Below are 27,518 nucleotides of genomic sequence, written 5' to 3'. Positions count from 1 at the left end.
AGAAATCATCAATCTTATCATGCTCTAAATTGTGCTAAATTAAATCTCTATATTCTAGCACAAGAATATAAACATCACACTCATTATACTTACACACATTCAATCATCCTAAATGTTATTGTATGAGCTATAGAGATTATAATTTTTAATTGTACAATATGTTATTTGAGAGAGTAAATCTAGTTAAAAACAAATTATAATTGTAAATATTTGAGAGTTTGGATAAACTCTTGGCATCAATGAGGTATCACCATAAAGAAAAAAATCTTTATTCATCACTTTATTGTGTATAGTGTTGGAACCACAAGTGTGGGAATCTCTCCTGCAAGAGATTTATGGGTTTGATGAATATCTCTTCTCCTTTTCACTACCTGTTTGTATACGTACGTGTGTGTGTGTATTTCAATGTTAGATTCTATTCTAAACCTTTCTCTTTAACAACCATTATTACTATATTATATTAACCTAATTTAACTATATTTGCATAAATTAACTGTATTGCTGAATCCTCTAAATTGTTGCAATTTCTCGAGAAAAATATTTTAGTTTTGTAAGCTTCTTCTCTAGATCTCTCTCAATGTGTGTATGTTCTTGAACTTATGTGCGAACCCTAGTTTTAATTTGGTGGTGACAAGGGTTTCAAAGGAAAAAAAAGGCTCTACCAAATTAACTATAAGAAGGTATTAACCCCTCAAAAAGAAGATGAAAAAAAAAATACCAGGTGGGGTCAAAAGATATAGTGAGCAAACGGTAGCTTATACCCAATTCATAGGAACATCATATACATATATGGACATGAAATTCACTTGAAGCCCTGCTGTTCCTCATTCGAGGGGGCGTCATTATCACTACAGAACGAAATTGTTGTCACTAGGCAGACATTATTCTAGTCATCTAGTGGCTAAATAAATTTGTTGTCTTTGCTCTGTATTTAATTGCACTGCAAAGGGAAAATGGGACGGTGTTAGTGAGGTGATGTTTATGGCAACAACACATTAATTTCTTCATTTGCCATCCAAATAAAATCTATAGGAGATTTGAGAATTTCGATCCAAATCCCTTCATGGGAGGAAGGAAATATAAGCATTCATATTCTTAATTTTACAATTAATTCTAAATCCAATATTTGATCCAATTTAAAATTTAAATTCTCCTGAGGAAGTATCATGTTCTTCAATTTAAATTTATCTTTTAATTTTGAATCAATAAAAATTAAAAATTACATGAGACGAGATAAAAATAAAGAGTTGAATCTTTCTTACCGTGATTTCCAGTACATGGTTTGAACTCGTGATGAGCAACAAGGGAACGAGCACATCCCTGAATTAATCAAGACATGATGCGTGTTTGGCGCACCCTCTTTATATTTATATATATTGTGATTGAATTTAATTTGATAATTTGAAAATAAAGATATAACATTCAATGATATTTTTCAAAAACATCAAGACAAAGGGTGAAAAGGAAATGCCCATTGATAGATAGCCCCAGGAGGAAAACGATTGGGATCTGGAATTAATGTCCATTATTGGTTCTTGAATTGTTCGAGCTTTCGTATTCATATAGTTGTGGTTAGACTAGCTAGACTGCCATCTCTTTCTCTCTTTCCGGTGGAAAGAAAACAAATGACTACGTCCACGTACAGTATAAAGGTTACTTACACGCCTGTGTGAATATGAAAGCTCGAACAATTCAAGAACCAATGGACCATGAAAACAGTATCCGTTCAAGTTCAAAAATTAGAATTTCTTTTTATATATATATAGAAGTGAAAATGTTCTCTACGCATAGATAAAACAATTTAAGTTTCAAAAATTAATCGCATACAAAAAAAGCAATCTCACAACTCTCACTACTGCTCCCTGGTTCTTGTGGTTACCAACTCTAGCAAGCATTAGAGCCAGCAACAGCAGCTACTGCAACAACAGCAGGCAAAATGGAACTGATGTTTCGAAACTGAAAACTAAAAACCACCCATGTTTAGAGCTCTTCAGTTTTTAGCCCAAATATATACATGAAAAGGCCCACAAACACATCAAGAAGTAGCAGTTATGCTTAAGACTTAAATCAAACGGGGGAAGTTATATAGGAAATATTATAGTATTATTATTTAAATACACTTATCAAGAAGAAAACAAGTGGACATGCCGGAGTGGTTATCGGGCATGACTAGAAATCATGTGGGTTCTGCCCGCGCAGGTTCGAATCCTGCTGTTCACGTATTTTTTAAACCCCCACTTTTCTACCACAATACCAAACACACTTAACAAAAACTTGGAAAAGAGTGTTTCTGATACATGTTAAAATCCTTTTTGTGCTCTCCTCCAAGTCCAACTTCCACCACCACTAAGCACCAACTTAAATCAATGCCCTGTAAATATTATACAAGACGGTGAAGTTGCAGACTGCGCTGCTTGTCTTCAGCACCAACAGCCATTAATTGGTGGCTAGGTGATGTGAACATATGGTAGAAGTGATTGAATCTTGTGACCACCGAGATTTTTAGTTTTTAGAAACGAGCCTTGCCAAGTAAATGGTGGCAAATCTAAGCTTCTTGCAACAAGACGTGAGAAACCATCGAAGAACTTTTTAATGGATGGAAAATTGCAAAATCTTATAACAACAGTAAGCCATCTCCTTCACTTTGTGAAAAGGAGAACGAATTAGACATGTAAAACACAATGTTTACAGAAAATATTCACTACAATAGACAAGCACTCATTGAAAATGTTCCTCGCAAAGCTCTGGATTAGTGATTGAATTTGATTAGAATATCAATCCAATCTTCACAATCTGATCCAACAAAGTTGCCACATTAGACATGCTGGGACGCTCACTGGTATTTTCCCTCAAAGTAAGCTCGGCTACATCAGCAAGTTTAAGGAGAGGTTCCACATTTCTAGGTAGAGGTACATTCCGGTCGATAATGGCAGCTGCCCTTCCCCTCCTCATTAAAGGCAATGCCCACTCAACAATGCCTGGAGGTTCGTAATCTCTATCGTATGCCTTCCTTCCGGTTAACATCTCCAGCAGAACAATGCCAAAATTATATACATCACTTTCCACATCTCCATTTACATCCCTGTCATTAGCACTTACCATCCCAAAATCTGCAATTCTTGCCACCCACTCAGAGTCCAGCAGAATGTTTGAGGTCTTCACATCCCGATGAACTATGGGTGGTGCAACTTCATTGTGAAGGTACTCAAGTCCTCTTGCAGCCTGCAAAGATAACTTCAACCTCAAGTTCCAATCTAAAGGAGAGAGTTCCCCATGGAGATGGTCATGAAGTGTGCCATGAGGCATATACTCGTAAACTAGTAATCTCTCCCCCATTTCAGCACAATAACCCAACAAGTTCACAATATTACTATGCCTTACAGTGCACAAAATTTCTAATTCTGCTTCAAATTCTCGGCTGTTCGTGTGAATTATGGTGGCAGCATTAGCCCTCTTGACAGCTACTTGCCTTCCATCAGTCAGGATAGCCTTGTAAACAAAACCAAAGCTCCCTCTGCCAAGCTCACTGAACTCCTTGAATCCATGTGTCGCATCTTTCAAATCTGAAAGCCGGAATACTTGCGTCTCACCAATACACATGCTTATTGAGAGGGGGGGCTCTGGATTGGGGTCAGGCTCAGCCTCCACCACTTTCTTGCCTATGCAAAAACTGCGATGGTATTTTATATTCTGATCATCTTTCGTTTTGAAAATCCGGGGAATGCAACACCAGACTATTAAAATTAGCATGGAACCCGACACCGATGAGCCAATGATGATAACTAATTTCTTTATGTCTTGCTCCTGCAGCTTAACCCCTGGCGAAGAATGAAGTCCGCAAACATCCCAGCAGGAGCTGTTCTGGCAAAGAGAGCAAGCAGTGCAGATTCTATCAGCATTCTCACTACAGGTACTAGAAGGGAAATAACCTTCGGAACAATTTGTCCCACAAGGCAAGCAAATTTTCAAGTCCTTCCTGACACATAAATTAGTCAATTCTGGCTCATTGAGAAGGCTTGCATTGAATGCAAACTTTCCATGACCACACGAACTAGGCCAACACACACCAGGACTACACAACTGCAAAGGGGGGCTATAATCTGGCAAGGACTTCCCATGAACTCCCCAGCAATCAAGAACTAAGTCAACTTCTCTAACCCCACAAGTAGCATAATCTGATGAAGCAATAGCCATAAACCCCGAACCTTTTGGAATCGAAGCCAGATCAAAATTCCCCCAACACTCAACTTCATGATTATCCTCGCGAACCCCACAAAAGTGACGTGCTCCAGCCGATAAACCTACAAATCGAGTTCCAACTGGCAGAGAACCAAGCTCATCAGAATTTCCCCAGCACTCTACTTCACTAGATACATTAGAAACACCACAAACAGAACCCCTTCCTGAGGCTAAAATCTCAAATTCACCAGAAACAGCTGAGACTCCCAAATTAGCTGATCTGGGTCCCCAACAGACCAAACCACCTTCCTTAATAACACCACAACTAAACCCATCACCAGAAGCAATCCTTCTAAAAACAAGACTATCAATATAAGAATTATGAAACGAATCAAATGATGTCTGATTAAACTCCCAACAATCCACGTTTCCATATTCTACACTAGAAAAGTAAGATCCTTTAATAGCACAAGCATGATATTTGCCTGAAGCAATTTGTGAATAAGAATTGTATTGAAAACTTTTCGGGACAAGATTATTACCCGGATTTGACAAGTTAAAGCAAAATGCTTGAGAATTGTTAGATGTGATTCCACAAATAAACTCTTCACCACCAGAGAGAGAGGCCATTGCTGGAAGAGAGCTGAAATATGCTGTTGATGTTGAAACTGAAAAGTTGTCACCTTTGTCCCAGCATATGATCTCTTGCTTTCCACCGGCATCAATAGCACAAAAGAACCCATTTTCGCCGAATGCAGCTGCTATTGGACCAAGTGATCCATACCCCAATACATTGACCGGCAACACTAGTAGAAGCAGAAAAACGGTTATGGTAATGACTGAACCAGACAGACATCTTTGGATTACCATGTCTACTGGTTAATTAATGGTTTCTTAGATAACCAAGTGTGGATATCTCATGGGCTACGAAATGCTGGTTTGGGGCTGTTTTGTAATGGGAGGGGTGTGGGTGGTTTTGGCCATTTTTTAATGGAAGAGTTGAGATTCAGACAGTTACAAGTCAAAGTGGTAAGTGTCTGACTGAAAAGTACAGGTAGTTAATTCAATAACTGTAATTTAAAATCACAGGGTTAGCTGGCTTCTCTTTTCTAGCGGGGTTGACTCCTCTACTTGGGCTCAGTTGGATTCGATTTAGCTTATTTTACTATTTCACCATTTACTATCTAATCTAACATGTGACTGTGACCTTTTTCTTTAATTTGCTCACTTTTTTCCCTTCAAACCTCTTAGATTTTTTTCTTATTATGTTCAGTAACATTGTATTAGTATCGTGAAAACATAGTTTTAAGAAATTAATTTAGTTTAACGCTCGCGTCACGAGATTATTATAAATATTTCGATTAAATTATAATTTTTTTAAAAAATAAATGAAAGTATTGTTTCGGTAAATTAATAATAATAATTTGAAGTAAAAACTAATCTAAACGAAATTATTAGTTGGATATTAAGTTTTAAATTGATAAGTTATCGGTTTCGTTTACAAAAATGCTGGAAGGCAGAAATATTTTTGACCGTGTAGTTAAAGGTTCGGCGAACATTCTAACAAGCCAGCAAAGAAAAAATAAGGTGCTTATCATTGGATTCTCTTCCTCGATCGTTTGTCATTGTCTATAGTTAAACCTCGTCAACAAAATGTAGTAAGAACTAGCAGCCGACTTGTTTTGAATAGTAGTAACTAAGGATGTTACTGTATGACTATGACCATGACCTGACAAGGGTTCCTTGTTTGTAGAAAGGTAGTGCAGGAAATCCCTTAGAACTAATAATGGGTGATGAACGCGAATCGCCATGAGCAAGCGAGTTGTATGAAGCAAGAGGGAGTCTGACATGAAAGCTTGACCAGAACAGGCTGTGTCCAAGGGAGATGACACCGGCCACTGTAGGCCCGTAGAAGTCTGGTTTTCTGTCTCCATGTCCGCTACAAGCCAAAGTGGACTTTAAAGAATTAGACAGCATATTATCGAGACACTATCTCCGTATCTTTCTCTGATTTGGTTTCTTTAATTTCCCCGGTCTTTTATATGTTGACAGACAAGATTTAATCATTCCTTGTTAAGGGAGAGTTGTGCCTCTAAGCACACAGCATAAGGAATTTTCTTCTTAAACGAGCTCCATAATTTTGTTAGGGCAAACAACAATTCTTTTAAAAGAAAAAACTTGCTGGAAAATGCACTGATTTATACACATGTTTCCTAACATCCAATGCTTCTTGATGATGCTCCCGTGGCCATGCAATGGTGCCACCAGAAAATCCAAATCTAAAATCAAACTACAAGATATTTTAGCCAGAGCAATGATCTTTATCAAGATTCAATGCTTTCTTCTACTCCTTGAAATGATTCGACAACAATAACAAGTCATGGCATGAAGAACATTCTAGTCTTCTGAAGGCCTGCTAAATCTGCTATCAGCATCATGACTCCTTGCTCAGTAACCGATCCAGTATGCAGGCATTAGGCCAGGAGACTTGAGAAAGAAGAGGGTGACGAAGATAATTAATGAAAAATACAGTAAGTTGATTGAATTGGTGTAGAGGACGTCCGTACCTGAACTGGCAAAATGTGTTTGACAAGTAAATCAAAGAATCAAATTAATGCGGGGATCCAAGGAAGATTTAGTAAATGGAGACAGTAGGCATAGTCTCAGGTGCTACCAAATAAACAACTTACAAATTGTATTACATTATACTCTTTGCACATGAAACTTAGAGCAATTCAAGGGCTTGCACCTTTGTTTTCTTTTTTTGTGGCGCCAATGGTAGAATCCACTCGTTCAATGGATATACATTTTATTAAAAATATATATATATCATTTTGTAAGATTAGCATTATTAACAAATACCGAAATTATATAATATTTAAAAGGAAAAAAAAGGCTCAAAAGCCAAGAAATCCAATTGGAGCTTCTTCGCTTTTAGCATTTTCGTATTTTACTATATAGTTAGGGAGGTTTTGGAAACGCGGTTGAAATCGTGTTTTTTTAAATTTTAATTTTTTTTGTTAAAATTATTTTTTAAAAAAAATATTATTTTAAAATATTTATAAGTAAAAAACACTTTTGAACCGCAACCGTTATCACAATCTCAAACAAACTGAGTGTTTGAAGATTTAGTTATTAAACTCAAATTGATTCGTCATCTAATATAAGACACGAAAAAGTTTAGATTTTATAAAAAAAAAATTTAACTAGATCAAAAATCTTAATTTTCTGCAACCATGTCAAAAACATGTTAAATCTTTTCAAAAAAAAATAAATTAACTCAAATCAATCAAAAACCTGGAAAACCTCTGTTCGAGTCCTGGTAGGTTTAACAACAATGTTTGAAGCTACTGCGGCTCCAGTGATATCCTGTCTCTGTCGTTTACGGGTGGAAACGAGGATGCGGTGAATTGTTTTCTACTCTCTTGTAATACATGTGGGCTGGTTGCTAGGTAAGGTCATTGGGCCAGACCATTGGGCCCTAGGCTTTTGTCTTCTTGGTTTTATTTGGGTAAAGCCTTAGTGTTTGTAAGGCATTAATATGTTTACACTTCGACGTTCGAAGAAGATAATCGAGAACTAGAGACACTACTCTACCTCCATTTTCTCAACTTTTTTTTTTCTTTGATTATTCGGGTTTTTTTTTAAATATATAATTTAACTACATATATTAAATCAAAACTAGAAAATGACATGGCATATTCCTCAATAAAACTAATAATAACTTATATGATATTATTATTCGCAATAAAATTTCTTGAACGGTGTCTTTTAAATCAATAGCTAGGTTTGCCATGATTTAGTTAGGGTTTTTTTAAGAGATGAAAAAAAAAAAAAAAAACTCGGAGGAGCTCAATAGCCTTATCTTCTTTTTATCTTTTAGATTTTTTTCTTTTTTTCTTTTTTTTTTAATAATTGGTTTATTATTTTAAATGACAGAAAAACATGCTCTAAACATTTGCTTCCCTTTAAATCTAAGATTTGGTTGAGAAATATGTACAATCAAATCCCATCCTTTAATTTAGATTTTAAAGCTAGAATTTAGGACATTAATTATTAGCAAATCATGGACATTAATTATTTTTGTTCAAGGAGTTTATTAATGCTAAATTATCGATTTGGATCATTAGAAACATGACTAATCATACACCAAATCCAATCATTGATTTTGAATTCGATGATTTTAATCAGGAGAAAAAATAAAACAATTACGAATTAAGTTGTTGCTATCTTAATCATGTGTTAAATCATATTCCTCTCGGGTTTCCAGGGAGCAAGATGTTCAAGTCTCACAACTGGTTTTATATTCAATAATTTAGGTTAGGTGAGAGAAATAAAATAATTAGTAGTTAAGTTATTGTAATTTTTGTCACACACTAAATTAAATTAAAGTAATTAGATTCCATGAACATAAAATACGAGAACACAAAAGTAAAGCAAATTTGGTTACACTATCCCGATTTCTCAATGTCTTTATTACAAGTAAAGGCAACTTCACCATCTCTGTTTCTATATGAAACCATACACAACACTTCACTGTACAATCATAAAGTTTTCTTTGCAGTTTTTTTATTTATTTATTAATGTACATGTATCTTGATTAATCATTTTAAAATTAATAATTATACAAGTTTCTAGTGATCAGTAATAATTAGTATCATTTTTTTTGCAGTTTTGAGAGAGAGAGAGTTCTCTTTGCTAATAAAAGCTCCTTACTTTATTCTGCTTTGCGACCATGGCAGGTAAAAGAGCGATGCCCTTCTCTGTTGTTGTTACTGGCTCGTTAATTGCTGCAAGGATGATCTTTCTTGCATGGCAAAACATATACTTCATGAGAGATAGATCCAAGGGTTGATCTGACTGAGTTTAAATCAGGTGAACTGGATCACTAAAAATTCCGAGATTAGCAATATCAACCTAAAATCCAGTCCAAGCCTAAATCACGAATTTACTGAATCAATGATAGCTCAACCTAAAAATTCTAACAACTATTAATTAATAGATCAGGAAACATGACAGTTCACTGGTTAGCAAAAGCTGGCAAAATCTATGAGGAAAAACAATTGTCCCCTGTATTCGATATCCACTCCATTGTGAAAGATGCTTCGGTTTCTTGATAAATTCAGATTATTGAGCGGCTAAGAAAAGGTGATGCATGGAGGATTCGCGTTAATGCTCTGAATAAGAGATAAATTAGGGTAAGATGGATGGCTGGTATAAGTGGTACAGGGCAGTATAATTTTCACAAAATTTCAAGGCACCACAGAAAGTAACTTCTAAATTTACACAGACCAGAATGATAATGAAATCCTGTTTCATTGCAGATGGTTACAGTAGATAAGCAATACAATATTTGATTTTTCAAGGCGAGACCGATCTAGGGATGAGAACGTCCCCGATGTTGTTGTGCCATGGGTCAGCCAGGTGAGTTGCCAAGTTCTCCAATGGTCCAGTACCAGGATAAGCTGTTTGTTGCACACAGATCCCAACAAATGCCAACAGTGCTAGACGGCCTGCAACATCAAATGCATATTGGATTAATACTAATAATACAAGTACGTACAGAACCATATGCCAAGATTGTGAGATTACCATTCTTAATTTCCTTGACTTTGTATTCCTCGAACTTCTGAGGGTCCTTGGAGTATCCTAGAGGATCAAAAGCACCACCAGGGTACTTCTTCTTCTCTGTGTCTTTCTCCATGCTACGTTGGTGCTCAACAAAGGCAATGGCAACGAATTCAATGGCCAGAATGATAGGGAGGGTTCCCCATGGAACTGGTTGGCCCAGATAAGTAGCTTGGCCACCTGGAGTTGCAGCCCACTCTTGAGCTTTTACCCAGTTGCCCAGACCCAGGGCCTCTGGTACCAGAATTCCAGGCTGCAAAATGAATTCAAATCAATTTAGTTAAAAGTAAACCTATACTCCACTAAGATTTGGACCGTGGTTTAGCATCTTAGCATCTGCAAAATCACTTTTTCTAACACAGATAACCACATCAGAATTAAGGATTCATTTCGTTACGTAGCTTCTTATTTCTATTTCTAGACTGTATCATGCCATATCATACAACTTCAGCAGCTAAACTGATTGATAACTTGAAACATGGAAAGTAAAAGACAACTGAAATTAATAAAAAAACTTACAACAGCAAGCATAGCCCATCTGCAGTGAATGAGTTCGGACTCCTTGTATCTCTCCAGATTCTCAGGGACCTCGCCCAGTCGAAGTGGGTCGAACCCAAAGTCACTGCAACGCACCAGCCCAACAAACCCATCAGCAAAAAATGTTCACAGAATAACACATACTGCGTAGCATTATTAAATAATAACAATAATAAACCAAAGCTTTAATCAGTAGTCCATGAAGCTATTATATAGTAGCGGTATCTACCCGGGGGCTGAGCCATCGAGGTAAGGTGGACGAGGCTGGCCTGGCATCCAGTTAGCAGACATGGTGACACGAGAGGTGCCATTGACACTGGGAAGTGGAATTGAAGAGGCGAATTTGGACTTTGAAGATGAAAGAAGTGAAGGGAAAGCGGTGGCAATGCCGCAGCTCATCAATGTATTGGTGGCCATTCTCTTAGAACCCGTGAACAAGTGTGAAGCTGCGTTTTTGAGAATGGGTGATGGAGAAATTGAGGTCAGTACAGGTAATATCGCAGGGAGGGATATAGGCAAAATCCAAATGTGGATTGTTATTGGTTAAGGAGACTTGCTTGGGATTTGTTATTGGGCCACGTTGGATATGTTAATCTGGTTAGTGGGGTACGTGTGATATCCAGTGGATATGTGGATGAGATTGAGTGCTAGCTACAAAAATCAAAGCTTCATTTCAGGTATCATGTGTGTTTGGCAATGTGGTAGTGGTTATTTTTTAAATAGCTTTTCATGCTGAAATACATGCCAATAATATTTTTTCATTTTTTAAAAATCATTTTTGATATCAGCACATCAAAACGATCCAAATAGTACAAACCGCACTCAATTTTAGCAAAAAAAATTTTTTTAAATTTGATAAAACACAATTACAAACGCAATGCCAAACGGTCTGAAAATGAATAAAAAAACGATTGTCCTCTGCCTCGCAAGTCACAACCCGGGAACGCAGTGGTTTGGGTATATGCTTCTGTTTGAGAATGCGATTATAATTATTTTTTAAAGTATTTTTCATGTTAAAATATATTAAAATGATATTTTTTTATTTTTTAAAAATTATTTTTGAAATCAACGCATTAAAACGATTTACAAAACAAAAAAAAAATTAAATTTTTGAAAAACACGGGTTGACCCACATTTCCATACGCTTTCAAAGTTGATATACAACCGGATAAATACTTCTCGACAATGTTTAGGTGATATTTGGTATTGCACCATGTTTTTTTAAAAAAATTTGAATTTTTTAAAATTAATTTTTTTATATTGTTTTGATATGTTGATATTAAAAAATAAATTTTTAAAATTAATAAAAATATTATTTTTAAAAAACTTTCAACGTGAAGATTATATAAAAAATTTTATTTATATTTGTGTCGGTTATTTATTATTATTTCGTGTTTTTAATTTGATCAATTAATTTTTATGCTCTTTGAATTTGTTCATTTTTTTTTGAATTTGTCTAATTAATTCGGTAATTATTTTTTATTAAGTTTCATCATTAGCTATGGAAGCAGATGTGATATATTGAATACTTTTTATTCATAAGATGTTGTTTTTTATATTCCTGTAGAATCTGTATCACTAAATAAATTGTTTTTGAAATAAATAAATCACATTAATTGCAAGGTGAATAATATAAAATCAAAATCAAAAGGGTTGGTTCCTCGAAGATTTTTAGAAATGAGGAATGGTTCAGTCCCGTTTATTTGTTGGAAAGTAATTTTCTTTTGAAAAGTGAATTCCGAGAAAGTGAATTATTTTCTGATGTTTGGTAATGTAATAAAAAATAAATTAAAAAATATTTTCCAATATTTGATTATATTATGGAAAATGAGCTGAAAAATAACTTATTAATGTTTTATTATTTTCAAGTTTATTAAAATAACGAGTAACAAATCTTACAAATTAAAAAGTTGAATGAGAATGAAATTGAAAAAAAATATGATTTCATAAATTATTTCAAATAAAATAAATAATAATCAAAATAATAGAGATCAAATCTAAAAAATAAAAAAAATTGAAAGAGAAATAAATTAAAATAATAATAATAATTAATATTTTATAAATTATTTCAAATAAAATAATGTAAAAAAAAATCAAGATTTTAAAAAAAACTAAACCAAATCCGTAAACAAAAGAGAAGAAGTAATGGTTTTGTCGCAAAGTTTTTATTTTCGTGATTTTTTTGTTGAAAATCATTTTTAATGTATTTTCTAAATGAACTATTTGATGTTAATTATAGATCCTACGTAAATATAAAAAATTATCTCGCAGATGGAAGTTGTTTTGATGATACCGTGTGATTAGCATTGAGACTTGATAGTTGATAGGCATCTAAGCAATATATGAAAACGGGGTGATTTAAAATCCACATATTTTTCTCAAATAAACCAATAATTGATTGACACGTTTAAATAATATTTTAATATTCAATTATAATGTTAGGAGAGAGAAATTAATGTTTTTCTTTTCCAAGCAAAACATCTTATTAAAGATTTCTCCAGATTAATATTTTTCAAGTAAAATAATATTTTAACAATTAAAACCATGTTATTTTTATTTTTTTTACTATTCTAGACCATGGTTTGAGAATTTTTTTTTAGATTAAGGTGGGTATTCGAGTCAGCTTGTGCGTACCTCGACTAATCCTATAAACTCTAAAATTAACGACTATATAAGCAAGGGCGGAGGCATTAAAGGGCTCGGGTGGGCTCTAGCCCAGGTTAAGATTTTATCAATATTTTTTGAGTAGTTTTATGTAAACAAAATTTGTAATTCTCGATTGAGATATCAAAAAGTTATGAAAATTTACCTAAAGCCTTCTAATATAATGTTTTAGCTTGGGTTAAAATTTCAGAATTTTTGGAGAAATTCAAAAATTTGATAAAAAATCACAATTTGACCAGTTTTATGTTATTGGGTGTAATTTTCAATCCGACCATTAGATTGAGCTGAAATTTTACGAGGGATCTTAAAATATATTGAATAAAATCTGGTTAAAATTTTAGGATGAACAGAGTTTGGTAGTGCTAATAAAAAAAAAGACCGTCAAATAAAAGCAAAACGACTCATTAAAAGTAAAATGGTTATTTGCCATTAAAAAATAAAACAAATAAGTTATTCCATCCTTTTATATGTTGCCGATTGGGCAGAAGCAGAATAGAAAAAAAAAAAAGACGAGAGAGAAAGAAAGAAAAGTAAGTGAAAAACATAAAAAAAAAATCCAAAGAAAAAAAATAAAAAAAGTGAGAGAATAACAATGTCCAACTTATAAAATACTAATATAATAAAGAATAAAGTGAATGAATGAGGAGTTGAGAGAGGGAAAAAATTTAATTACTTTGTTTTTCAGTTGACATGAGTTATTATTTTATTCCGGTTGAGGGGTTGTTACAATATCGATTCAGATTCGATTATAGATAAATTATATTCCACAAAACATCAAAGGATATAACTTCAATAGTAAATTTATTTTTACTTTCACTTCAATTTTATGTATTTTTAAATTTATTTTTTAATATTTTGAGTGGTGTACTTTAATTAAAATTTTATCGTTAACTTTAAAAATCATGTACATAAATTAATAATTTATTTTTTAAAAAAAATTATATATTTATTTAATAGCTTAGGGCAGGAAAAATTCATGGCTCTGCCCTTGCATGTAAGCCTCAAATGGCTTTGAGAAAATAAACTCGTGACAATTAAAAAATAAACCCAAGATATGATGAATTGAATTACTCCTTATAATTGCTTTGAGAGATTTTCGACAATGTAAAATCACTCATTTTCCCGTCAATAAAAACACACTCATTCTAAACCTTGATTTTTTATTTATTTAAAAAACACCAAACAAGATCAAAGGGGTTAAAAATTAAAAAAATATAGTCTCAATTAACACGTAAATTAATAAGAATATTTTTAACGTGGAATAAAAAAAAAAGTTAAATCTTTAATCTCCCTTGAAACCAAACAAAGCCCAAGGCACCGAACCGATGCATGACATGAGAAGTATTGCAAAGTTAGAGAAATGGGAATCATAAAGGTGTCTTTCAAACAGAGGTCAGAATTTGGTACGCGGCATTCAACGTTTAACTAGATGGGCGACGCGTTCAATTCCTATTCGCCCATGAAGTAGAAAACCCAATCAAAGAACCAACAATCATAGTCCCAGTAAGCACTACCTCATCTGATCTGCTCTCCCCACTAACGCCACCTTTCACACTCCACAGCCACACACAGCAAATGAATACAACTCGAGAAAAACCTTCACACAGAGCTCCTCTACTAACTACCTCCCCTCTGTTACCATATCTTCCTTCCATTTCTACCTTCTCCTTTTTTTCTTTTTTCTTTCTTTTCACGCAATTAAACCCCGAAAATTATCAATATCCGAATTAAATCGCCGAAATTACCTGCACTCGCAATCTAAAATGGCGATTGTGACCGTTGCGGCGTCGTCGCCGATGCCTACTCGCGCTCTATTTAGAGAATCCAAAACGGCGACGACGAAAAAGATTTTGAAACGGCAAGGAGTTCGTGTTGTAGGAAATTTCAGTCACTTTGGAGATACGGTGGGCAAGGATTTCGAGTTTATCAAAAAAGGAATTAATAAAGGAATGGACTGGGCAAATGAAGCATTTCGAATTCCGCAAGTTTCCAAAACTCTAGACGACATTTTATGGCTTCGAAATCTTGAAGATCATAATTCTCCTCCAATTGAACCTCAATCCTGGCCTCAACCTTCATATCCAGGTCAATTCGCATTTTCTTTTATTTTATTTATAAGTTGCTGTTCTTTATTTATTTGGCTGTATTTTGATGTGAGATGCATGTGTTATGTGTTGACAGGACTTACCGGTGTGGATTTGCTGTTGGCTGATCTTAAAGCATTGGAATCATATGCTAGTTATTTTTATTGTTTGTCTAAGATTTGGTCTAAGCCATTACCTGAAGCCTATGATCCTCAAGAAGTTGCTGATTACTTCAATTGTAGGCCTCATCTTGTCGCTTTTCGACTTCTCGAGGTATAATGCTTCTCTCTCATCTGCTAAGGTTTATTCACCCGTAGCAATTGGTTTTTTTCTCATTAGATTTTATAGATTGATTAATTGATGGCCTGCCGCATCATTGGCATGGATAAGCAGCTATTTAGGTTATGAAAGAGTAATGGTGGGGATGCCAGCAATTGTTCCGACACTTATTTGCTAATTTTTGTAGTTGGTAAAGTAAATTTAGTAAAAATGTTAGTCTCTAGTAGTATTCGTTGTGAAATATGTTTTTATTATATTTTTATTTTGCGTGCTGGAAGGTGTTTACTGCATTTGCTACCGCAACCATAAGAATTCGAGCCTCAGGGATGAGAAAGTTTTTAAGATCAGGTTCCGATGAGGATGTAAATGGGAACATTTCACAGTACGATTTGGGGATGGTATTAAAAGAAACAATGCTAAATTTGGGTCCCACTTTTATCAAAGGTCAGAAATTCTTATCTGATTCCAAATGTTAGAATTCCAGGTCCTCTCTGGTAACTGTGACTCCTTACATTAATTTGTTTCTTCTTCTTGTTCATTCTTGCAATGCTCTTGAAATTATATGCTGGCCATTTATTGCTATCCTGCAGTCACAAGATTACCAATATGCTAGTTACATGCCTTTGCTTGCTGATGCAGTTGGTCAGTCTCTTTCCACAAGGCCAGATATTATTGGTACTGAAATTACCAAGGTTAGGTGGTGTACATAATTTTTCTACCTTAAGTGTTTTCTAAAGTGTATCTTTTGTCTACATAAAATGCATAGACAGTTCCAAATGTTTTAATATGCATGTGTGTGTTGTCATGAATTGGTTCACGGGAATGAAATTTCTCATCTTTCCCTGTATGTTTTGTTGTATTTTTCTTTTTAGTGGTTTCTGGTCAAATGGTTATCCTTTGTATCTTCAAGACCCTTATAAATATATTTTACTGTGTCTTTGTGACAAAATTATCAAGTGGAGTCAAATGCCTAGGTTCAAAAATTAACATATACTAATTTAATCCTTGAACAAATACTTTTAGACTTGTGTATTTATGCTGTTTGTAATGTGTGTCCTGGATGAATATTTCATACTGTGTTTGTATGGAAAAATTATCAAGTGGAGTCAAAAGCTTAGTGAAAAGATTTCCTGACAAGCTTTTAGGTTTGAGTATTTATGTTTTCCAGAGTGTGTTTGTGCCAGCTGTTACCTTTTTGTGTGTTGGCACTGGTGATGTCAAGTGTATATTGGGTGAAAAAGTTTCTTGTATGAATTCTTGCATCTGTATAATGGGGACCTCCTTGTAGATTGCCATCATCACGATTGCACTGTGAAGTTCTATTATTGGATGTGTGTAATTAATAAGATCTTTGTGTTTTGAGTTACGAATGCAGGCACTTTCTGGACTGCATGATCAAATACCTCCTTTTCCCAGGACCTTGGCTATGAAAATCTTTGAGGAAGAATTGGGTTCTCCTGTTGAATCATTCTTTAGCTATGTATCCGAGGAACCTGTGGCTGCAGCATCATTTGGTCAGGTGGATCTTTGCCTAGTTATTCTTCCACATGGACAGAGATGTTGCTTATTATACAATAGATAAATATGTTTGCAGGCTTGTATTTTCAACATCTTATCATGTTTCTTTCTATTACTGGCTACACATTTAGGTATATCGTGGAAGCACCCTTGATGGTCGTACCGTTGCTCTGAAGGTTCAGCGTCCTAATCTACATCATGTTGTAGTTCGTGATATCTATATAATTCGGCTTGGGGTTTGTACTAATCTAAATTGACCTCTCTCTCTCTCTCTCTCTGTATATATAGTTCACAAATAATTTAGTTTTGAATGTTTTCAGCTGGGCCTGTTGCAAAAGATAGCAAAGAGAAAAAGTGACCTTCGCCTCTATGCTGATGAGCTTGGGAAAGGCTTAGTTGGGGAGCTGGATTATTCTATAGAGGCTGCCAATGCCTCCAAGTTTCTGGTACTCACAGGTTTTCCTTTCAAGTTAAACTGCTCTCAGTTTAGTTATATTGCAGAGAAGAAAAATAGTAGAGGTTCCATGAATGCTGCACCTTTTGCCACTGTGCAGGTGGCATTAATCAAATTTTGCAGTGGAACAAATTTATTTGGTGGTCATGTCCTGTCTGTATTGTTTTGGGGATGGGAGTCTATGTGCTGATGACCGACTCAATAGGAAATTGATCCAAATTGTAAATTTAGATTTTTGATGATAGGGTGTAGTCTTACCACTCTGTCCAGACTGGTATCTTTGTGTATAACAGTAGAACATGGCCTCAACTCTTTTTTTTTTCTTGTTACTTCTTCAGGAGGGGTATTAATACAAAGTGGGATATCCTTCTAATAAAATCATTCTAAATACCCATTCAAACTCAGAGAAAGGCAACCTTTCTATGCTGAGACATGGAACAGCAGCTTCTCTGACAGATTTAATGAGGGAAAAGTAGAGAGTGGTTTCAAGTTTGAAAAGAAATCTGTTTCTAGTTTCACTTGGTAAAATGACTGACTTTGTCGAGTGAGACATAAATGTGATTAACATAAAGAATTAGCTGTGTTTAAGTCACATGGTTATAGTGGGTGATATGCCTCACATATTTAGCCATGGAAATTGTGATTCCAGCTAATATCTAGGACAAAATGCTCATGCTTATTACTACATTTATTTTCTCTGCAGGATGCTCATTCCTCATTCTCATTCATATATGCTCCAAAAATATTTCCAGATTTAAGCCGAAAGAGAGTTCTGACAATGGAGTGGGTTGTTGGTGAGCGTCCAACTGATTTACTATCTCTATCTACTAGTTCCGCATATTCAGAAAGACAGAAACTTGAAGCAAAAAGGCGTCTCCTTGATTTGGTGTGTGATAATAATGATTTTATCTTCGCCTCTTTCATTTGTCCATTATTCTGTGCTTTGTAATCTGCCAGAACTCCCTTTTTTACAATGTTAAAATATAGGGAAACTATACTTTCAACTGTTCCAGGTTAGCAAAGGAGTAGAAGCATCATTAGTTCAACTCCTGGAAACAGGCTTATTGCATGGTGATCCACATCCAGGAAACTTGCGTTACATATCATCAGGACAAATAGGGTATGGTTTTGGCCTTCCATGTCCTTGAATAGATAAAACTCCGCGTTCTGTCCTAGCTGAACTTTATTTGATTATTATATCAATAATTAAGTTTGTGGCTTCAAAATCTGTCTTCCTCCTGACACATAAATATCAAGTTAAAATTTGACAAATTAGTTTCCAGCAAGCTCTGAATCTCCTTATATTCATGGCTTTATTACCTCTCCCGCTAATTTCTGTGGCAGTTTCCTGGATTTTGGATTACTTTGCCAGATGGAAAAGAAGCATCGGTTTGCTATGCTTGCTGCCATAGTACACATTGTAAACGGGGATTGGGCATCCCTTGTGCATGCTCTTATTGACATGGATGTTGTGAGGCCAGGGACTAGTATCCGGCGTATTACAATGGTATCATATTTGCATTGGGTTATCATGATCAAGTTCAAAATAATTTTTTCAAGTGCTCAACTTCTGGGACTCCCTTTTGATATCACTGATTGTTCCTATGAATAATACAGGAACTGGAAAATTCTTTGGGAGAGGTGGAGTTTAAAGATGGAATACCTGATGTCAAGTTCAGTAGGGTAAGATAATGTGTTGAGGACATATGACTATTGTTGTCCTGTACTCCTGTGCTTTCCCACAAGTAATTTTTAGTCCTGTACTTGTGCTTTTCCAATATCCTCAAGGCAAGAACTACATATGACAGCCACCATGGAGTAACTAATTTATAGAAAGTGACTTTGAATGAGAAAAAAAAAAAAAAAACCCTAATTATTTAATGCATCAATGCAGACCCCATTTAGTGGCTGCAAGCCTGGAATCCTGGATTGTTCTTAAGACAAGGTCACTCTGTTAGATGATCAGTGTTTTGAATCTAACAATTAGAAGATTAGGATAGTCAAAATTATGTGCCCTTTAGAAGTACTGGAATCTGGACATATATTATAGGTGCTGATCATATGATTGATCCCCAACTAGGAATATGTTTCAATATTATATTCCATTGTTAATTTAAATGCTGAAGGACTATAGATTAGTCTGCTACAATGCATATCTGGTTATTCATTGTCCATTCTACGCAATATTCAGCACCAACTAAATAAAAATCCCTCCCTAACTTCTATGAGATTGGCTTGTTTTCAATTTTTAGTTCCTTCTGCTTTCTTCACCTATCCTTAAATTTTCTCTATTTCATTGTCGTACAAAATTTATTTGGATGCTTTATATATTCAAATGGCTGATTGTGACTACAAATTTGAAGGTTCTGGGAAAAATATTGTCTGTAGCGATCAAAAATCATTTCCGCATGCCACCATACTTTACTCTTGTGCTCCGTTCTCTTGCATCCCTGGAAGGTAAGTTGATGAATGCCATATTTTATAGCTCCCATCTATATATTTCAGTATTACCTGTAGGATCGCATCATATTCTTCCGTTTCAATGCATCGTTTTACTTTCTTTTGAAACATACTATTGAATTAAAAGTTGCTATATTTTAGCAAACAGGGAATTTCATTTTCTGTAAATAAACCTGAATTAGCTTTTGGGTGACATTTGGCAGTTCCAGCTCTAGCAAACAATTTGGTCATGGCTTGGATACATTATCCAGGAATGAATAATTAGGGTTTGCGGAGGTTGGGTTCATCCACTTCTTTTATAAGATTCATTTTGTTTTCTCATTTCTCACATAATTTCACATTTGTGTTTATATGTGTGCATTTGTCATGTCACGTGAACTTTAAAGAGGCATTATAAAAACTTGTCAGCAAGGAGCTGGTTCTCAAGAAGAATTCAGATTTATTTGCCACATTGTAGTATTTTGATCAATAAAAGATCCTTGGTTCTCTGGCAGATGATCTGTAACACATTCCAATTTATAGCTCTAACTCTTACACGAAATGGGGCCTTTCTAATAACAATAAGTTGGCTCATCTAAGCAAAATGCAGCACAAAAGCCCTCCCAGGGGAAATTCCCTCTGAGATTCCACAGAATATTCAGTTTTGTTGTGCTAACTGTAACATGATCTTAACTGAAAGCCAACAGTCTTAGGACCTGACAATAGCTAAATTTGTTTCTCTCATTTCTCATCCTAACAATAGCTACAACTGCCAATTGCTTTGATTTTACTTTCTCAGGTTTGGCAGTAGCCGCAGATCCAAACTTTAAGACATTTGAAGCTGCATACCCATATGTTGTTCGGAAACTTCTCACTGAAAATTCTGCTGAAACGAGGAAAATTTTGCATCTGGTATCATTATGACTTACTGAACTACTCTCATAGTCTCTTTCCCACCTAGATAATTATTGATTTCCTTGTTGTGTGTTACAGTTCATGTGAGCTATCTAAAACGTGAAAGAGAAACTTTGAAATAGTAGTTAGTTTTGAGGTATACAAGTGATTAGAATTGCAAGTTAAAGGTTGTGAATTGATGGGTTTCATGGCTGTTTCCCAAAAGACCAGTGGCAGGGATATTCTCCTTCACTCAATGTTCCACATTTTCCAGGCACATGCTTTCAAAAATAATAACTTCTCCCATAATTTTCTCTGTGACTTAATAATTTTGGCATGTTAGTTGTCTCTGGGTCACAGAATACTTTCTTGTGACCTGATAATACATCCTTTACTACACAGAATGCTGAAACTGGGTCTGTAGAAAATTTCTGATTCATCAGAACCACTGTGTCATGTGCTATTTATTTATTTTTGCTATTCAGGTGGTTTTGAACAAGCAGAAAGAATTCCGGTGGGAGAGGCTTGCTCTTTTCCTAAGAGTAGGATCCACCAGGTATAACAAGAAATCTCTAAAATGTTGTCCTATGTGATACTATCTACTATTTAAGATATCCTATGCAGGACACAATTAAAAAATCATTTCATCGATGTTAATCATTATCTCTCAAATAGTCTTCATTTTCTTGTGTTCTTTTTGTTAGTTTTGCTTTTGTGGAAAACAAGAAATATATCTGTAGTGTAAAGTTTTATGGGTATTCACATGATGCAGCATTTTCGATTCACGAGAACCAAAAATACCATAAATTACTTCCCATTGTCACCCATTCTCATTTGGCAGTTTTGATTGCAAATGTTCTTCATTGTCTATCTTTCTATCATTATCACATCATCCAATACATGAATAAATACTTGTACTTCTGCAGGAAAGCCTTCAATCGGGTGATAGCATCAAAGAATGAAAGTTCGCTCGATTATTTACCAAAAAGGGCCAGTGGTGTTTTTGATACTGCACATTTAGTTCTGAGGCTTTTACCATCTAGAGATGGTATTGTGCTTAGGAAACTTCTAATGACTGCAGTGAGTGAATTTGAACCAGAACCTTTTCATGAGATACTTTCTTATTTTTATTAGTGCTTTTTTGGGTGCTCCCCAGCGATGAGATTTCATCTTATGCTATCTAGATATTTTTGAAGTGGCTTATGGCATCATTGTCTCTCATTTTATTTTCTAACAATGAATTGGACTCATTTTGCATTTCAACAAACAGAATGGAGCTTCATTAATCCGAGCAATGGTTTCCAAGGAGGCAATTTTCGTCAGACAGCAGCTTTGCAGAGTTATTGCTGATGCACTATATCATTGGATGACTCAAACTTTTGGACGAGGCATTATGGCAACCCGGTACGGTTCCCAAGTAAGATTGACCAGTGAGGCTGACAACAGAGAGCTGAGTACATCTTCCAGGTTAACTGTACCGGTTTATGATTATCAGTCCATAATTAGAGATCGACGCCTCAAAGTGATCTTTTCCAGGATACTAGATTCTGCAAGGAAAGATCCGGTGTTGATGCTAAAATTCTACTGGACTACATTTGTGATGGTTGTCACAGCCTCAGTTAGGGCTTGTCACCGGGTTTTGGTCTCTCTGTCCGAGGCTACGTTGGCCCCTTCTCGCTTTCTCCCAAGAGTGGCAATTAGTGCATGAAATTCATATTTGGCCCTAGCAATCCTCTTCAGAAGAAGAAGATTTAATGTAGACATCCCCCTCGACTGTAGATTTTTGGAGGAGAGCAGAGAATGTGGGATAGAATGGTAATAGGAAAACTAGGTGCTTTTGGCTTGTAATGCTAATAGGAAAACCAAGTAGTCGGATTTTATGACATCAAGGTATGAGTCCACCTCTGGTGCTTACCCTGACTCCAGTGAGGTGGGTTTCAAGTAGCTGGTGCCAAAAAATATTGTACTGCAAACAGTGGGCATCATGGAAGTTGGTATCGCCAAATTCTGGACAACATTGAGGTCAATCAATGAATGGTGGCAGACCGAGGATAAGAACTGTATATACTTCGGTTTCTATAAAATCAATGCATTTGAAATATGTAACATTTAGCATTGGTATGTGACATACGATGTGCAAGAGGCCAGGAGCTTGTGTGGAAAGAGACGTATTTTGCTCGTTGAAGTTATGTGGTAGATAAGGCATCAGTTGAGCGAATTGAAAACGTGAATTTGTGATTCATTACTGATCTAAAGAGATAATTTCTTTGCTGATATTGTTTTTACAAGTAGTAGTTTTCTTAGCCTAGATTTTTGCCTGTATTAGTGATTCGCTTGGGAATTGTTGCCATGTGATGGTTGACTAAAAGCAACAGAGACTACATCCAACTTAGAGAGGGTTGCTTGCATCTTCGTCTAGCACAAGGTGCCTTACGGCGTACATCATCTACCATGTCATAGATACATTGCTTCATAGCTATCGGGAATTTACTATATGTAGCGTTTCAAGCTGTAATTTAAATAAAAAAGTAATCAAAATAATACTTTTGATTATAAAATTGCAGTTTAAAACACGATAGTAAACAAACAGGTAATTTTATTTGAGATTATAATAAAAAAAGCAATATTATTTTGGACAAAACTTGAGAAAAAAAAATCTTTAAATTAACATAACCGATGATCAACCAGCTTATAAATTGATCGTCCTCTAAATTTAACTAGGTGGTAAACTTTCGGAAACGAGATCACCAGGCGCCGGAACGACTTTAATAACTGTCTACAAGTGAATTGTCTAAAATCCAGTAGAGTGGTTTGATAACAATCTTTAACAGTTAAAAAAAAAAGAGAGAGTTAAAACGGCAAGTCGTTTTGAGAACCAATATAAGCCCAGTTTCTGATCTGGAAACCCGGGCCTAAGATAAGTTGAAACTCCCTTTCTTCTTCATCACCAAGCAAAGTCAGAGATCCCAGATCATATCAGATCATCTACCTGTTCCATTTTTCACCAAATCAAACAGTGACCTTTTCAAAACCCTAAATCTCTGCATTATGAGCTCTCCACCCATTCTCGGAGTAATCTCCCCCCCTCTCTCTTAAATTCTCTCCGTTTCTCATCGCATCTCGACCTGATTAACCTTATTGTTTTCTAATGGCAGGGCGCGAGCTTGTTTACAGGGTTCACGAAGCTATGCAAAGGTCTCGCGGTGGTTCTCGTCGCTGGTCACATTGTTGTTCAGATTTTCCCCTCCGCTGTTAACTATCTTGCTCTTATTCCTGCCAGGTAACGAACTTTTCAGTTCTTGAATTCCTTGCGGTTTTGTTTTTCAGATTGCAATCAGTAGAGTAAAGTGGAAAAATGGTGTTTAGTAATAACATGTTATTGATTAAAGATCGTAAAGGATCCGGAAATGGTAACGTGAGGCAGGCAGATACTAGAAGCAATAACACACACACACTTACAGCGTAGACTCTAGGAGTTAAAAAGAGTTACTAATTGAATCCTGTTATATCCATGAACTTGTACATACCTTTCTTGATTATTTCAATGTTGATTTGATGGAATTTTTTTTCGTGTTCTTAGTCCTGGAGGAAGCAGCTTGAAAGAGAGGGCTGCATTGCCTGGCAAGCTGGATCTTTTCCGAGATTTTTTTTTAAACATTATAGTTTAGGATTTAACTGGATAATTGATTATGAATCTAGTTTTTTTTTTTAAGTACTTAAAAATCATAAAAACAATGGGTTGGACCAATGCTGCAAGTCAAATACTGATCACGGTGCACTTCCAATGTTAATCACTTTGGACCACGGAGCCTTTAAAATGGGCGTGTCTTACCGCATGTCTCCATGATCTTGCCTTTTAGAACACAGGATAGATATATTTGCATGATGCTTTATAACTTGCTTATTTTGGTGTAATTGCCTGCATTATTGGTAATCACATCCTTGTGGTCGGTATGGCTCTACCATGGTACGATGAACAGCTGATCAGTTGTGATTTTCTCTTGAAATTAGTGAATATCAATGAAGAAATACAGTCAGAAAAAAAATTGCTAGTATAGGGGATCAGAGATAGAGACAGCTATGGACCTACTATACTCGATTACCCCGCGTGCTAGGTTGTGGAGATTGATAACATTCATGCAGTATGCTCTATATGTATGATCTTCATTTCAATGGCAAGGAAATTTATTCCTTACCAGAAATTTTGTTTTGCAGGACGATTCCTTTTGCATGGAACCTCTTAACAGCTGGTTACATCGAACAATCGATATATGGAGTATGTAGTTCATCTGTTGATAATGCTATTCTTTGTTTTGGTTTTGCCTAAACTGCCCCGTGGCTTTTATATTTCCTTCATAAAGTTGCACTCACCATTAAATTCTTCTGTAGGTGGTTGCAAGCACTTTATGCCTCCTCATCATGGGAAAGCTTCTTGAGCCAGTATGGGGTTCTAAGGAGTTCTTAAAGTTCATTTTCATAGTCAACTTTCTTACCTCTGTCTGTGTTTTCATTACTGCGATTAGCCTGTACTACATAACAAGGCAGGAAAATTACCTGTAAGCATGTGCTTCCTAAATGTTTTTTTTTTTGGCTTGTGCTACTGTTTCTATTACCATTGTACTGATTTCCTTTGTTCTTTCTGGTAGTTATATGCCCATTTCTGGCTTCCAAGGGATCCTGGCAGGTTTCTTGGTTGGTACCAAGCAAATTATACCTGACCAAGAGCTGTCTCTATTAAGATTAAAGGCAAAGGTATGGACCTGTACAATGGTGTTGCTTCATTCATCTCTTGCCTTTTAGTATTACTTGATGATTTGTTTTGCAAGTTGAAAGGATGACTCATACATTCTCCTTGGTGCTGTTTCAAATGCCATGCAGTGGTTTCCGTCTCTTATGCTCTTGATAGCTATTGTTATAAGCTTCTTTACTGCAGAGTCAGCAAAATATCTTCCAACCATAATATTTGGCACTTATATGAGCTGGATTTACTTGAGATACTTTCATAGGAAACCAGAAACAAAACTAAGGGGTGATCCAAGTGATGATTTTGCATTCTCATCCTTCTTCCCTGAATTCCTCAGGTGTTTTCTCCTTTTCTTTTAATACACTAGGTTTTTAGTCCAAGGAATATATGAGTTTGTTTACGTGCTTCCATCTGTCTCCATCTCGTTTTCAGGCCAGTCATTGATCCTATTGCATCAATATTCCATCGGATGCTTTGTGGTAGATTCGAAACGTCTACTGAAGCCCACGGTCACACCTTGGGAGGTGCTCCATTGCCTGGTTCTGATCCCATCGAGGCATCTAGGAGGAGGTAAGTTTATTTACTCAATTTAAAACTTTGGATAAGGATATGTGTCCCTTTCAAATACTAGGATATTGTTAAATCATCCCAATTTATTTGAACATGACACTATAATATGATCTCTGCTGTGAAATTCTAGGGTTATGTGTATTGGTATCATTGTAACAGCAGAAATGAAAAATGCATTTTTTTTATAAATAGAAAAATGAACCCAAAGGAACAATTAAGCAGTGATACAATGTCCTGAACACCTTCAATGACATGTAATATTAAGCACATTGTCATAGTAATTAAGTTTTCACAGGTGGCAAAAAGTTATAGTTTCTGATCAATCTTCCCCTTGCAGAGAAAGAGGAGCTAGAGCACTGGAAGAGAGATTGGCAGCTGAGAGGTTGGCCACTGCACGGAGTGCTGAAGAGTTGAAAAAGGATGTCTCAGAGAATGTTTGATTGCTCGACTTCACTTTCAAACATAAACAACAAATGCGAAATTGTATCTTTTATGACCACTTCAGAGTTTGTGCAGTACTTGGAAAGAAGTCTTTTTGGTTGGTTTCCATATCACAGTTTCTTCATGCATATTTCTGTCGATTATAATTCTTATAGTAAAATCATTCCTATATCCTTGTTTTTTTTTTGGACAATGACTGTTCTTGCCTTGGACACATATAGAGCAGAAATCCTGAAGAACTATCCCTGGGATGGCTTTGCAGAAATAGATGGAAATTTTTTATCTGCCAACGGAGGCTGCTTTCCCAGAAAGATGCGTAACCATCAAGATTTTGTCGGTGGATGGGCTTTTGTTTCCAGCTAGGACCCATTTTTTATTACAGGTGTTGAAACTCTATGCAACTGTTCATTATTGGATCACAATTTAAGATTGGTAGACTGCTTCGAAAAATAAGGTTTGACACGAGCATTCTTTTGAATTCGCTGGGATGGACACAATAATGGAATTGGTTGGGAAGATCCGAATCTCAAGATAGCCTGTCATTTTCAGTTGCTTCCAATTTAATTGCGAACACCAAATCCTAGGAACTGTAGGTGCATTTTCCAAACTTTCTGTTAAAAGTTTGCCCTGGTCCTGGATTCCCTGCCCCGTTCCTTCACATGGGAAAGAAATTGCGTGCCTGAAACCAGTAAGAATAAAGAAATTGCAAGATGATAAATTGATTTGAGAACGTGGAGATACGTCGACCAGAGAAAGAAACTTGCTGAAATAAGAAAAGAATTGGTGGATAGAGAAAGGAAGCGTGTCGTTTTAAAGTTTAATCCTTGCGTACAGGAACCCCCTTTGCCTCAGGCTTTCTTCTCCTTCTTTCTGCTTTTATGTTTTTAATTAAATTAATCTTATTACCTCCTTGAAAAACGAAAGCCTCCACGTTTGACAATACCACGTTGATTGTGGCTTGTCCCACGAGGACTCTTCTGTTTTTAACCTTTTTTTTTAAAAAAAATAAAAATCCAAGGGGTATTCTTTCCTCTCATTAATGTTGAAACTCATATCCCTTGCTGGCTTGCTGCATATTCAATTCAGC

At 35.6% G+C, this 27,518-nt stretch overlaps 4 protein-coding genes and 1 non-coding gene across 10 annotated transcripts; 3 read left to right on the top strand and 2 right to left on the bottom strand.

Annotated features, from left to right (window-relative positions):
- Positions 1-2,138: 2,138 nt before the first annotated feature.
- On the top strand, positions 2,139-2,220 carry TRNAS-AGA (transfer RNA serine (anticodon AGA)). Its single transcript has one exon. It is a non-coding gene; the product is annotated as a tRNA-Ser (tRNA).
- Positions 2,221-2,586: 366 nt separating this feature from the next.
- Positions 2,587-5,191, bottom strand: LOC7468411 (serine/threonine-protein kinase-like protein CCR2). The gene has a single exon (XM_002315263.4). It carries the CDS (start codon positions 5,047-5,049, stop codon positions 2,767-2,769), a length of 2,283 nt encoding a protein of 760 aa, XP_002315299.4. The 5' UTR covers positions 5,050-5,191; the 3' UTR covers positions 2,587-2,766.
- Positions 5,192-9,476: 4,285 nt separating this feature from the next.
- On the bottom strand, positions 9,477-10,841 carry LOC7458654 (chlorophyll a-b binding protein 6, chloroplastic). Its single transcript, XM_002315262.3, has 4 exons — positions 10,574-10,841; positions 10,327-10,429; positions 9,772-10,060; positions 9,477-9,692 (listed from the first exon to the last, which is right to left on the bottom strand). The coding sequence occupies exons 1-4, from the start codon at positions 10,759-10,761 to the stop codon at positions 9,541-9,543; spliced, it is 732 nt and encodes a 243-aa protein (XP_002315298.1). The 5' UTR covers positions 10,762-10,841; the 3' UTR covers positions 9,477-9,540.
- Positions 10,842-14,549: 3,708 nt separating this feature from the next.
- Positions 14,550-22,950, top strand: LOC7458653 (uncharacterized). 3 transcript variants are annotated; one of them, XM_002316324.4, is made up of 16 exons: positions 14,561-15,093; positions 15,190-15,365; positions 15,650-15,815; positions 16,011-16,063; positions 16,747-16,890; positions 17,021-17,125; positions 17,210-17,335; positions 18,047-18,229; positions 18,357-18,463; positions 18,688-18,850; positions 18,961-19,026; positions 19,707-19,800; positions 20,582-20,694; positions 21,162-21,232; positions 21,603-21,756; positions 21,947-22,950. In XM_002316324.4, exons 1-16 carry the CDS (start codon positions 14,772-14,774, stop codon positions 22,382-22,384), a joined length of 2,481 nt encoding a protein of 826 aa, XP_002316360.2. In that variant the 5' UTR covers positions 14,561-14,771; the 3' UTR covers positions 22,385-22,950. The 3 variants fall into 3 exon arrangements, with proteins under 3 accessions (XP_024466384.1, XP_024466382.1, XP_002316360.2); XM_024610614.2 differs by lacking the exons at positions 21,162-21,232; positions 21,603-21,756; positions 21,947-22,950 and adding an exon at positions 20,007-20,079 and having other exon boundaries at positions 14,553-15,093; positions 20,582-20,700; XM_024610616.2 differs by lacking the exons at positions 18,357-18,463; positions 18,688-18,850; positions 18,961-19,026; ... (3 more) ...; positions 21,603-21,756; positions 21,947-22,950 and having other exon boundaries at positions 14,550-15,093; positions 18,096-18,231.
- Positions 22,951-23,412: 462 nt separating this feature from the next.
- Positions 23,413-26,961, top strand: LOC7468410 (rhomboid-like protein 19). Of its 4 annotated transcripts, none has more exons than XR_002984050.2 (9): positions 23,413-23,748; positions 23,832-23,956; positions 24,892-24,952; positions 25,066-25,232; positions 25,323-25,428; positions 25,555-25,757; positions 25,853-25,990; positions 26,328-26,528; positions 26,658-26,961. XR_002984050.2 is itself a non-coding variant. In XM_024609774.2 (8 exons), the coding sequence occupies exons 1-8, from the start codon at positions 23,725-23,727 to the stop codon at positions 26,428-26,430; spliced, it is 927 nt and encodes a 308-aa protein (XP_024465542.1). In that variant the 5' UTR covers positions 23,566-23,724; the 3' UTR covers positions 26,431-26,602. The 4 variants fall into 4 exon arrangements, 1 of the variants encoding a protein (XP_024465542.1); XR_002984051.2 differs by having other exon boundaries at positions 23,566-23,748; positions 26,694-26,961; XR_002984052.2 differs by having other exon boundaries at positions 23,566-23,748; positions 26,653-26,961.
- Positions 26,962-27,518: the final 557 nt, after the last annotated feature.

Source organism: Populus trichocarpa, chromosome 10 (genome assembly GCF_000002775.5).
Source record: "Populus trichocarpa isolate Nisqually-1 chromosome 10, P.trichocarpa_v4.1, whole genome shotgun sequence".
Lineage (NCBI taxonomy): Eukaryota > Viridiplantae > Streptophyta > Magnoliopsida > Malpighiales > Salicaceae > Populus > Populus trichocarpa.
Note: the sequence above shows the minus strand (reverse complement) of the source record. Positions and strands in the feature narration are given on the sequence as shown.

Bases quoted from the DNA above. Each gene is read 5' to 3' on its own strand.
- LOC7468411 (XM_002315263.4), bottom strand. From the start codon at position 5,049: ATGGTAATCCAAAGATGTCTGTCTGGTTCAGTCATTACCATAACCGTT.
- LOC7458654 (XM_002315262.3), bottom strand. From the start codon at position 10,761: ATGGCCACCAATACATTGATGAGCTGCGGCATTGCCACCGCTTTCCCT. The intron at 10,430-10,573 runs GTAGATACCGCT...GGTGCGTTGCAG, and splicing joins CTCGATGGCTCAGCCCCCGG to TGACTTTGGGTTCGACCCAC. The intron at 9,693-9,771 runs GTAATCTCACAA...TTGATGTTGCAG, and splicing joins AGTCAAGGAAATTAAGAATG to GCCGTCTAGCACTGTTGGCA.
- LOC7458653 (XM_002316324.4), top strand. From the start codon at position 14,772: ATGGCGATTGTGACCGTTGCGGCGTCGTCGCCGATGCCTACTCGCGCT. The intron at 19,801-20,581 runs GTAAGTTGATGA...TTACTTTCTCAG, and splicing joins TTCTCTTGCATCCCTGGAAG to GTTTGGCAGTAGCCGCAGAT. The intron at 21,757-21,946 runs GTGAGTGAATTT...TTCAACAAACAG, and splicing joins GGAAACTTCTAATGACTGCA to AATGGAGCTTCATTAATCCG.
- LOC7468410 (XM_024609774.2), top strand. From the start codon at position 23,725: ATGAGCTCTCCACCCATTCTCGGA. The intron at 23,749-23,831 runs GTAATCTCCCCC...TTCTAATGGCAG, and splicing joins GCTCTCCACCCATTCTCGGA to GGCGCGAGCTTGTTTACAGG. The intron at 25,991-26,327 runs GTAAGTTTATTT...TTCCCCTTGCAG, and splicing joins ATCGAGGCATCTAGGAGGAG to AGAAAGAGGAGCTAGAGCAC.